The following is a 12,496-nucleotide window of genomic DNA, read 5'->3' on the forward strand; positions in this document are numbered from 1 at the left end:
AAAATGCTCCCATATATTAACAAGCATTTACAATGCAATAGGTCTTGCATTTGCAAAACTTTAGGCCATTGGCGTTGTAAATGACAATATCTTTTATTTATCAGTTAAAAAAACACAAATAAAAGGCAGTGTCATTTACAAATGCCAATAGCTCAAACTTTTGCAAATGCGAGACCTATTGCATTGTAAATGCTTGCTGTTGAAAATGCTTTCATTTTCTATGCTATTGGTTTACAATGCAGCCTGTAGGCTAATAATGTCTGCTTTATTTGAATTTTCACTCTTTGGGTGCTTTGCTCATTAAAAAACAGAGTTCAAGTGCTACTTGCCCTCTTCTGTTTTTATTTATTGGCAACTACATTCTTTATGTGTAATTACATTGTTTAGCCTCCTATTGGGAGCTGCAGTGGTATGAGAAAATATATGTGTATATATATGTATATATGTGTGTATATAGAGCTGTATATATATGATTTCCATATATAATTTTTATATTATTTCCAGGGGTCCCCGCACCTGGGCGGGAATATTCAGTGCCTATGACTGTGATGAGGATACCCCTGGAAGATAACTAGGATTACAGGTAAGCAACTTATCCATCTCGATCTTGTTCTGTGCATGAACCACAAGCATTCCCTGCTTGAACAATGAACAGAAACTCTTTTGGTTTCAAACAAATACAATGATTACAGTTCATACTCCATCTAATGAAAAAGTACTAGCTGAGGAATTGGGGACCTTTCATTAATATTTCTCTTTCTGGTCTCTTTTCCAGTGCTCAACAATAACTGTCCAGCTTTGTTTAGTCACTGATCATGTGTGACAATTTCTGCTGTAGGCTCCTTTTCAGAATGTACAGTGTCACCCTGACAAAGACACTTTAAATCTTTGCAACCCTCACTGTCAGAAATGCGACTTTATTAAAGCCATGCATGTTATACACCAGTAGTCTAGAGAGTGCTTTAGGGAGCGAGTTACCAATCTTGCCAGATACTGAGACTTAGTATGCACCAGTAGTAAAAATAGGAAGTCCTAATAATGAATGTGAATAATGTGAAGAGTTGGGTATCTTTCCTTGTTACGACAAATCCTGTGTGACTCAAGTTTGGTGCTGTCTTGTTGTGTTCCTCTTAACATGAAGTATTGTATAAACCCTCATAAAATATTTCACTGTTGACCAGAGTACTTGTGTGATTTTATGCGAACATACTTAAGGGTTTGAATTATTCTTAGATAAATAGTACTGCAAAGCCTTAGTATTTCATGTTCTCCCGTTGTTTTTAATAGCTATTTCAGCTGAATTTACCACTTCAGCAGCAGATTTAATAACTTTTCCTCGAAAAGCTAGACAAACTTAAGTCATAAAATATTGTTGTGAAACAATGTTAACTTGGGCTTTATTTTCAAACAGTTTGACATTTGCCTGTTTACATTTGACCATCAAGAGAATTTATTCATGAGAAATGTAGAACGAAAACGTACAAATCTAAGATACATTTTTGAAAGGGTAGGTATGAATTTTGATGCTACCCTGAATCTGTGTGTCCTTAGAAAATGGGTATTTATAAATGTTAATTAATTATGCAGCCAATACGTTGTCCTTCTGAAGAGAGGATCCTGCATGTGTTTCGGTCCTAATTTGAGTTCCCTCCATGTTTTTTTAAAGGTCTGGATCTTGGTCGTGTTGAATGAGCACAATGACCGAGGGGTGGGAAGATTGTCGTTTGCTAGGGCCTGGCTGGAAACGCAGAGAAGTGTTCCGGAAGTCTGGATTTACATGTGGAAAGACGGACACATATTATCAGAGGTAACAGGTTTTTTTTGTCAGTCACAAATCCAATTATTTAGATCAATATACATTAAACGACAGTATAATAAATTACTTTAATAGATCGATTTATCCTATTACACTCTACAACTCACTCAATTCAATTCAGTAATTTATATAGCGCGCTACATACCCAGAGGGTCTCAAGGCGCTTGGAGAAGGGTGGGGAATTACTTGTCGAATATCCAGGTTTTAAGTTGCTTTCTGAATGCTAGGTGGTTCTGAGTGAGGCGAAGGTGAATGGGGAGTGAGTTCCAGGTTTTAGCCGCCAGGTAGGAGAAGGATCTTCCTCCCATGGTGGTTTGTTGATGCGAGATATAGCAGCTAGGGCTTGGTGGGAGGAGCGTAGCTGGCGGGAGGGGGTGTAGAAGGAAAGTCGTGTGTTGAGGCATTCGGGTCCACGTTCGTAAAGTGCTTTGTGTGCGTGGGTTAGAAGGCGGAATGTTATCCTCTTATTGATGGGGAGCCAGTGGAGGTTTTTCAGGTGACCCGAAATGTGATCTTTACGCGGAATGTCTAGAATGAGTCTGGCTGATGTGTTCTGGATGCGTTGGAGTTTTTTCTGAAGTTTTGTGGTGGTACCGGTGTATAGGGTGTTTCCGTAGTCCAGGCGGCTTGTAACCAGTGCGTGGGTGACCGTTTTTCTAGTTTCAGTGGGGATCCATCAATGTTTTTTTGAGCATGCGAAGAATGTTGAAGCAAGATGATGAAACGGCGTTGACTTGTCTGGTCATCGAGAGTGAGGAGTCCAGAATGACGCCCAGGTTTCGTGCGTGGTCTGTTGGGATGGGTGCTTGTCCAAGGGACTCTGGCCACCACGAGTCGTCCCAGGCGGAGGGGGAGGTACCTAAGATAATGACTTCTGTTTTGTCGGAATTCAGTTTCAGGCGGCTGTGCTTCATCCACTCGGCTACTTCTCTCATTCCTTTATGTAGGTTGGTTTTGGCTGTGTTAGGGTCTTTGGTGAGTGAGAGGATCAGTTGAGTGTCGTCAGCGTAGGAGATGATGTTGAGGTTGTGTTGACGTGCGATGGCCGCGAGGGGGCTCATGTATACGTTGAAGAGGGTGGGGCTGAGTGAAGATCCTTGTGGCACGCCGCAAATGACTTCAGTGGCCTCTGATTTGAATGGCGGGAGGCGGACTCTCTGAGTTCTTCCGGCAAGGAACGAGGTGATCCACTCCAGTGCTTTTCCTTGAATTCCGATGTTTCTGAGGCGTTGTAATAGGGTGATATGACAGACTGTGTCGAAGGCTGCGGAGAGGTCGAGGAGGATGAGGGCGACTGTGTCACCATTGTCCAGTAGAGTTCGGATGTCGTCTGTTGCTGCGATGAGTGCGGTTTCAGTGCTGTGTTTGGCTCGGAAGCCGGACTGTGAGGAGTCGAGGGATTTGTTGGTTTCGAGGAAGGCGGCGAGCTGGTTGTTGACAGCTTTCTCGATGACTTTGGCCGGGAATGGAAGGAGTGATATGGCGCGGTAGTTTTTGAGTTTGGTGGGGTCAGCTGTGGGTTTTTTCAGAAGGGCGCTGAGTTCGGCGTGTTTCCAGCTATCTGGGAAGGTGGCGGAGTTGAGGGAGCAGCTGATGACATCTCAGAGGTGGGGTGCGATGATGGAATCTGCTTTGTTGAAGATGTGGTGAGGGCATGGGTCTGTGGGGGATCCTGAGTGGATGGAGTTCATCAGGCGGATGGTGTCATCAGTGGAGATTGGGTTCCAGTCATTAAGGATGTTCAAGGGGGGTGAAGGTACAGGAGAAGGTTGTGTGGGTTGGTTTCCGGGTTGGTTGTCGAAGCTGTTGTTGATGTCTGCGATTTTGTCGTGGAAGAACGAAGCTAGGGAGTTGCAGAGGTCTTGAGAGGGAGTGATGTCGTTGGAGTTGGCAGTGGGGTTGGTGAACTCTTTTACGATGTTGAATAATTCCTTGCTGTTGTGGGCGTTGTTGTCAAGTCGGTCTTTGAAAGCGGCTTTCTTGGCAGTTCGGATCAGTTGGTGGTGTATGCGGGTGGCGTTTTTGAAGGCGTCTCTGGTGCTGGTGTTTGGGTCTTTTTTCCAGGCCTTCTCAAGGGAGCGACAGAGTTTCTTGGATTTCTTAAGATCATCGTTGAACCAGGGGGCGTTTTCGTTGCCTTGTTTGATTTGACGTTTTTTCAGGGGTGCTAGGTTATCGGCGCTGTTGGTTAGCCATTGAGTGAGGTTAATGGCTGCTTGGTTGGGGTTCGAAGAGTGGACAGGGGGGTTTTGAAGGAGCGATGAGGAGATCTGGTCGATGGTGATTTTGTTCCAGTTTCTTCGCAGAGTAGGTTGAGGATGGTTGTGGGTTGTGGTCTTATTGTAGATAAAGTGAACGCAGCTGTGGTCCGTCCAATGGAGAGCTGTGGTGTTGACTGAAGGAGATATGTTTGCTACAATCTATATTGTAAATAGGCTCCTTGCTTGCAAATGTGAATTTACTCCATATTTCATTAAAACAGATTATACAACCACAGCCTTTCTTCTGTTAAATAGACAATTTAGCAAAATATCTATGTTGGAAGATGTCCTGTTTAAGCCACATTTACACCACCGCCAAATTTCCTGCGAAGATATTATGTCTTTTCTCTCTTGTTGTGACTTCTTGTTTCTTCTTACTTTTTACTTCATGCATTCTTCTCTTTTTCTTTTACATCTCACTTTCCTTACTTTGCTCTTACTATGGTCCTTCTCTTCCTTTCTTTAATACTTTGTGTGAGTTTGTGTAGTCTGAAAAAATTAATAGTGTTCTGTCTAGTATTGTTGTGATTACAATTTGTAATTTGATCTCAACTGGGACTTCTTCCCTGCCCCACTCAAGCAATACAGTGTGTTTGAGAAGCTCCTGCAGTAACATATTCTGACACCCAGAATGGTTTTCGGGCTGGCCACAGTACGGAGACAGCACTGCTATCTATGGTCGAGCACCTGCGGGTAGTTCTGGATGCAGGTCAAACGGCGGCGCTTGTTTTGTTAGACCTAAGCGCCGCCTTTGACACGGTCTCCCATGATATTCTCCTGCAACGTCTTGAGGAGATAGGGGTGATCGGCACTGCACACCAGTGGTTTCGTTCGGCACTGCACACCAGTGGTTTCGTTCGTTTCTCAGGGATCGTTCCTTCTGTGTGGCGTCCCCGCCCTACCAGTCCAAATGTCACCCTCTGTCTCTTGGGGTCCCACAGGGTTCCTCGCTGTGGCCCACGTTGTTTAACATCTACGTGAGGCCGCTGGCTGAGGTTGTGAAGCTCTGTGGTATGACCATGGTGTCGTACGAAGATGACACCCAGCTAGCGGTCACGATCAGCGGGGACTCTGGGGTGGATGCCCCAAGATTCAGAGAAGGACTCAGGGCGGTGGCTGGATGGATGACGTCCAACTGTCTCCAACTAAACGCCAAAAAAACGGAGGTGATGATCTTTGGGAAGCGGACGGACCTATGGGGAGATACCTGGTGGCCCTCTGAGCTGGGGCCGACCCCCACTCCGTTTGCGGAGATCAAAAATCTTGGTGTTTGGCTGGACCCTTCCCTCAACTTCGTTGGCCACACCAAAAGGACGGCGGCGTGTTGCTTCGGCATCTTGCGCAATCTGCGCCCTGCCCTTAAATATTTTGATGCCGCAACTCGTCAATTGGTGGTGCAAGCAACGGTTTTGGCTCGGCTGGACTATGCCAGTTCCCTTTTCATAGGATTAAACCAGGCCGAGTTAACCCGACTTCAAAGAGTGCAGAACGCTGCGGCCAGAGCAATCGTAGGTCTTCCTAGGTTTTGCTCGGCCGGTCCATCTTTGCGAGCCCTGCATTGGTTACCCATTAGGCAGCGGATCCACTTTAAAGTTTTGTGCCTTTCCTTCAAAATTCTGAAGGGCCTCTCGCCTCCCTTACTGCGCCAACTTTTGTGCCCTTATATCCCGGGCCGCACTTTGCGCTCGCTGGACCAAGAACTAGCGGTAGCCCCTCGGTTCAAACTCAGTTGGGTGGGGGGTCGCTCTTTTAAGGTGCGGGCAGCCGCACTCTGGAAAGCTCTCCCGTTGAAACTTCGGACCCTTGGTGACCTGCTTTCCTTCCGCAAGGCCGCTAAAACCCATTTATTTTCAGAGCTCTGTTAAATCCATCACTCCCCCATTTTTCAGTAATATTTTCTGTTCCCCTGTTGTGTTGTGTTCGCCACCTTGTCGGTGCGCCGGGACGCTCCTTCGCTGGAGCAGCCGTGCGCAATACAAATAGCACTAACATAACATAACATAACATAAAGCTCATTACTGCCCTTTGGAAGTTAGTGTTATGTAATGTTAGCTATTCTAAACTTTTTAAGAAATATCTATGAAGTTAAACTATTTGCTCTATACTTTTTACTACTATTGCGTTTCTCATTTCTGTGCCATTCTGTTTACGTGTTTTTATTTTGTTCTGCTCTGCAGCCCCACTGGGGAGAAGTTCCGTAGTAAGATTGAGATGGTGAAGTATTTGGGAAGTTCGGTGGACCTGACACTGTTTGACTTTAAAAATGGGACGCTTTTGGCTCCTGAGGAACTACAGGTACAATTTCCTTTTTAGAATATTATATATTTGTATGCATATTAGTGCATGTAATGTTGTAGTTTGAATACAATAATGATTTCTTGGTCAAGAAGATTCTCATATCCACTGCTGTTCTATGTCACAATATACAGTGAATCTCCATCATAAGCGGTAGTACCTGCTGCTTTTTGACTGTAAAAATTCCACGTGCAGTCCTACCAGTGGACTACAAGTACGATTCAGCAGGCCAAGTGGTGAAACCCAGAACATTTCCGAGACTAGGAACATCAGCACCATCAGCTACCTATATCCTCTGGCATTCCTCTTCTACCCCTCTACCTCTCTTCTACCCCTCTACCTTTCTTCTACCCCTCTACCTCTATTCTACCTCGCTTCTACCCTCTACCTCTCTTCTGCCCCTCCTCTACCCCTCTACTCTTCTACTACCACCTTCTACCCCTCTTCTACCCTTCTACCCCTTTACCCCTCGTCTACCCCTTTACCCCTCGTCTACCCCTTTACCCCTCGTCTACCCCTTTACCCCTCGTCTACCCCTTTACCCCTCGTCTACCCCTTTACCCCTCGTCTACCCCTTTACCTCTCATCTACCCCTCTACCCCTCTTGTACCCCTCTACCCCTCTTGTACCCATTTACCCCTCTACCCCTCTTGTACCCCTCTACCCCTCTTGTACCCCTCTACCCCTCTTGTACCCCTCTACCCCTCTTGTACCCCTCTACCACCCTCTATCCCTCTTGTACCCCTCTACCACCCTCTATCCCTCTTCTACCCCTCTTCCACCCCACTTCCACCCCATCACCCCTCTTCCACCCCATCACCCCTCTTCCACCCCATCACCCCTCTTCCACCCCATCACCCCTCTTCCGCCCCATCACCCCTCTACTGCCCCTTTACCCCTCTTCTGCCCCTTTACCCCTCTACCACCCCTCTACCACCCCTCTTCTATCCCATTACCCCTCTTCTACCCCTCTATTATCCCTCTACTACTCCTCTACCTCTCTTCTACTCTTCTACCCCTCTACCCCTCTTCTATTCCTCTACTACCCTTCTACCCCACTATTACCCTTCTACCCCACTACTACCCTTCTACCCCACTACTACCCTTCTACCCCACTACTACCCTTCTACCCCTCTACCACCTTCTACCCCTCTACTACCCTCTACCCTCTTCCACCCTCTTCCACCCCTTCACCCCTCTTCCACCCCTTCACCCCTCTTCCACCCCTTCACCCCTCTACCACCCCTTCACCCCTCTACCACCCCTTCACCCCTCTACCACCCCTTCATCCCTCTTCTAACCCTTTACCCCTCTTCTAACCCTTTACTAACCCTTTACCCCTCTTCTAACCCTTTACTAACCATTTACCCCTCTTCTACCCCTTCACCCCTCTTCTACCCCTTTACCCCTCTTCTGCCCCTTTACCCCTCTTCTGCCCCTTTACCCCTCTTCTGCCCCTTTACCCCTCTACCACCCCTCTATTATCCCTCTACGACTCCTCCACCTCTCTTCTACTCTTCTACCCCTCTACCTCTCTTCTACCCCTCTACCTCTCTTCTACCCCTCTACCTCTCTTCTACCACTCTACCTCCCTTCTACCACTCTACCTCTCTTCTACCCCTCTACCCTGCTACCCCTCTTCTACCCCTCTGCTACCCCTATACACCTCTACCCCTCTTCTATCCCTCCAATACCCCTCTACTCTACCCCCCTATATTACCCCTCTACCTCTCTTATACCCCTCTACCTCTACTCTACCTCTTTTCCATCCATTTACCTCTCTACCACCCCTCTACTACCCCTCTACTACCCCTCTTCTACCCCTCTTCTACCCCTCTACTACCCCTCTACTACCCCTCTTCCACTTCTACCCCTCTACCACTTCTATCCCTTTACCCTTCTACTACCCCTCTACCTCTCCTATACTCTTCTACCACATATCCCTCTTCTACCCCTCTATCCCTCTTCTACCCCTCTATCCCTCTTCTACCCCTCTATCCCTCTTCTACCCCTCTATCCCCCTTCTACCCCTCTATCCCCCTTCTACCCCTCTATCCCCCTTCTACCCCTCTATCCCCCTTCTACCCCTCTATCCCCCTTCTACCCCTCTATCCCCTTTTCTACCCATCTACCCCTGTTCTACCCCTCTACCCCTTCTTCTACCATTCTACTACCCCTTTACCCCTCTTCTACCCCTCTACTGCCCCTTTACCCCTCTTCTCCCCCTTTACCCCTCTTCTCCCCCTTTACCCCTCTTCTCCCCGCTACCACCCCTTTACCACCCCTCTTCTATCCCATTACCCCTCTTCTACCCCTCTATTATCCCTCTACTACTCTACCTCTCTTCTACTCTTATATCCCTCTACCCCTCTTTTACCCCTCTACCCCTCTTTTACCCCTCTACCCCTCTTTTACCCCTCTACCCCTCTTTTACCCCTCTACCCCTCTTTTACCCCTCTACCCCTCTTTTACCCCTCTACCCCTCTTTTACCCCTCTACCCCTCTTTTACCCCTCTACCCCTCTTTTACCCCTCTACCCCTCTTCTACCCCACTACTACCCTTCTACCCCACTACTACCCTTCTACCCCACTACTACCCTTCCACCCCACTACTGCCCTTCCACCCCACTACTGCCCTTCCACCCCTCTACTGCCCTTCTACCCCTCTACTGCCCTTCTACCCCTCTACTGCCCTTCTACCCCTCTACTATCCTGTACCCCTCTACTACCCTCTACCCCTCTACTACCCTCTACCCCTCTACTACCCTCTACCCCCCTCGTCCACCCCTTCACCCCTTGTCCACCCCTTTACCCCTCTTCTACCCCTTTACCCCTCTTCTACCCCTTTACCCCTCTTCTACCCCTTTACCCCTCTTCTACCCCTTTACCCCTCTACCCCTCTACCACCCCCTTTACCCCTCTACCACCCCTCTACCACCCCTCTATTATCCCTCTACTACTCCTCCACCTCTCTTCTACTCTTCTATCCCTCTACCTCTTCTTCCCCTCTACCTCTCTTCTACTCCTCTACCTCTCTTCTACTCTTCTACCACTCTACCTCTCTTCTACCTCTCTACCCTGCTACCCCTCTTCTACCCGCTACCCCTCTACCCCCACCCCTCTGCTACCCCTCTGCTACCCCTATACACCTATACCCCTCTTCTATCCTCCAATACCCCTCTACCTCTACTCTACCCCCTCTATTACCCCTCTACCTCTCTTCTACCCCTCTACCTCTACTCTACCTCTCTTCCTCTACTCTACCTCTCTTCCATCCATTTACCTCTCTTCCATCCATTTACCTCTCTTCCATCCATTTACCTCTCTTCTACCCCCTTCTACCCCCTTCTACCCCCTTCTACCCCCCTTCTACCCCCCTTCCACCCCCCTTCCACCCCTCTTCTACCGCTTTTCTACCCCTCTACCACCCCCTACTCCTCTACCCCTTCTACCCCTCTACCTCTATTCTACCCCTCTACCTCTATTCTACCCCTCTACCTCTATTCTACCCCTCTACCTCTAATCTACCCCTTTACCCTTCTACTACCCCTCTACCCTTCTACCACATACCCCTCTTCTACCCCTCTATCCCCCTTCTACCCCTCTATCCCCCTTCTACCCCTCTATCCCCCTTCTACCCCTCTACACCTTCTACCCCTCTACACCTTCTACCCCTCTACTACCCCTCTACTCCTCTGCCCCGTTTCTACCCCTCCTCTACCCTTCTACCCCCCTTCTACCCCTCTTCTACCCTTCTTCTAACCCCACCCCTCTTATACCCCACTACGACCCCTCTGCTACCCCCACCCCTCTTATACCCCACTACGACCCCTCTGCTACCCCTCTTCTACCCGTCTGCTACCCCTATACACCTCTACCCCTCTTCTATCCCTCCAATACCCCTCTACCTCTACTCTACCCCCTCTTTTACTCCTCTACCTCTCTTCTACCCCTCTACCTCTCTTCTACCCCTCTACCTCTACTCTACCTCTCTTCTACCCCTCTACCTCTACTCTACCTTTCTTCTACCCCTCTACCTCTACTCCATTTTTCTTCTACCCCTCTACTGCCCCTTCTACCCCTCTACCGCCCCTTCTACCCCTCTACCGCCCCTTCTACCGCCCCTTCTACCCCTCTACCGCCCCTTCTACCCTCTACCGCCCCTTCTACCCATCTACCGCCCCCTTCTACCCCTCTACCGCCCCCTTCTACCCCTCTACCGCCCCTTCTACCCCCCTACCGCCCCCTTCTACCCCTCTACCACCCCTCTTGTACCCTCTATTACCCCTCTTGTACTCTCTACTACCCCTCTTGTACCCTCTACTACCCCTCTTGTACCCCTCTATCCCCCTTGTACCCCACTACTACCCCTCTTGTACCCCACTACTACCCCTCTTGTACCCCTCTACTACCCCTCTTGTACCCCTCTGTTACCCCCTCTTGTACCCCTCTACTACCCCCCCTTTACCCCTCTTCTCCCCCTTTACCCCCTTTACCCCTCTTCTCCCCCTTTACCCCCTTTACCCCTCTTCTCCCCCTTTACCCCTCTTCTCCCCCTTTACCCCTCTTCTCCCCGCTACCACCCCTTTACCACCCCTCTTCTATCCCATTACCCCTCTTCTACCCCTCTATTATCCCTCTACTACTCTACCTCTCTTCTACTCTTATATCCCTCTACCTCTTTTACCCCTCTACCCCTCTTTTACCCCTCTACTCCTCTTCTACCCCACTACTACCCTTCTACCCCACTACTACCCTTCTACCCCACTACTACCCTTCCACCCCACTACTGCCCTTCTACCCCTCTACTATCCTGTACCCCTCTACTACCCTCTACCCCTCTACTACCCTCTACCCCTCTACTACCCTCTACCCCTCTACTACCCTCTACCCCTCTACTACCCTCTACCCCCCTCTTCCACCCCTTCACCCCTCTTCTACCCCTTTACCCCTCTTCTACCCCTTTACCCCTCTACTACCCCTTTACCCCTCTTCTACCCCTTTACCCCTCTTCTACCCCTTTACCCCTCTACCACCCCTCTATTATCCCTTTACTACTCCTCCACCTCTCTTCTACTCTTCTATCCCTCTACCTCTTCTTCCCCTCTACCTCTCTTCTACTCCTCTACCTCTCTTCTACTCTTCTGCCACTCTACCTCTCTTCTACCTCTCTACCCTGCTACCCCTCTTCTACCCCTCTGCTACCCCTATACACCTCTACCCCTCTTCTATCCTCCAATATCCCTCTACCTCTACTCTACCCCCCTCTATTACCCCTCTACCTCTCTTCTACCCCTCTACCTCTACTCTACCTCTCTTCTACCCCTCTACCTCTACTCTACCTCTCTTCTACCCCTCTACCTCTACTCTACCTCTCTTCCATCCATTTACCTCTTACATCCATTTACCTCTCTTCTACCCCCCTTCTACCCCCCTTCCACCCCTCTTCTACCCCTCTTCTACCCCTCTACCACCGCTTTTCTACCCCTCTACCACCCCTACTCCTCTACCCCTTCTACCCCTCTACCTTCATTCTACCCCTCTACCTCTACACCTTTACCTCTTCTACCCCTCTATACCTCTTCTATCCCTTTACCCCTCTACCTCCCCTCTACCCTTCTACCCTGTACCCCCTTCTACCCCTCTACCCCTTTTCTACCCATCTAACCTTCTTCTACCCCTATACTCCTCTACCCCCTTTCTACCCCCCTCTACCCCTTTACCACCCCTGAACCCATCTTCTACCACTCTACCACCCCCTACCCTCTTCTACCCCTCTTCTACCCCTCTTCTACCCCTCTTCTACCCCTCTTCTACCCCTCTTCTACCCCTCTTCTACCCCTCTTCTACCCCTCTTCTACCCCTCTTCTACCCCTCTTCTACCCCTCTTCTACCCCTCTTCTACCCCTCTAGTACCCCTCTAGTACCCCTCTAGTACCCCTCTTGTACCCCTCATTTACCATCTATTTCTCTACTACCACTCTCCCTCTCTACTACCCCTCTTCTATCCACTGTAACTAGCAAGGACACTGTGTCACAGCAGCATCACTCTGCGCCACCGCAGCATCACTCTGCGCCACCGCAGCATCACTCTGCGCAACCGCAGCATCACTCTGCGCCACAG

At 49.2% G+C, this 12,496-nt stretch overlaps 1 protein-coding gene across 23 annotated transcripts in view; it reads left to right on the top strand.

The window, feature by feature from the left end:
* Positions 1–12,496, top strand: part of LOC147684447 (uncharacterized) — a 1,151,265-nt gene that overhangs the window by 56,224 nt on the left and 1,082,545 nt on the right. For all 23 annotated transcript variants that reach the window (XM_086940390.1, XM_086940377.1, XM_086940386.1 and 20 more), the window contains exons 2-4: positions 505–583; positions 1,667–1,807; positions 6,255–6,372. In XM_086940390.1, the coding sequence (XP_086796516.1) occupies positions 1,689–1,807; positions 6,255–6,372 (237 nt within the window). In that variant the 5' untranslated portion in view covers positions 505–583; positions 1,667–1,688. The remainder of the gene's footprint in view (positions 1–504; positions 584–1,666; positions 1,808–6,254; positions 6,373–12,496) is intronic.

This window comes from Lissotriton vulgaris, chromosome 10 (genome assembly GCF_964263255.1).
Source record: "Lissotriton vulgaris chromosome 10, aLisVul1.2, whole genome shotgun sequence".
Taxonomy (NCBI): domain Eukaryota; kingdom Metazoa; phylum Chordata; class Amphibia; order Caudata; family Salamandridae; genus Lissotriton; species Lissotriton vulgaris.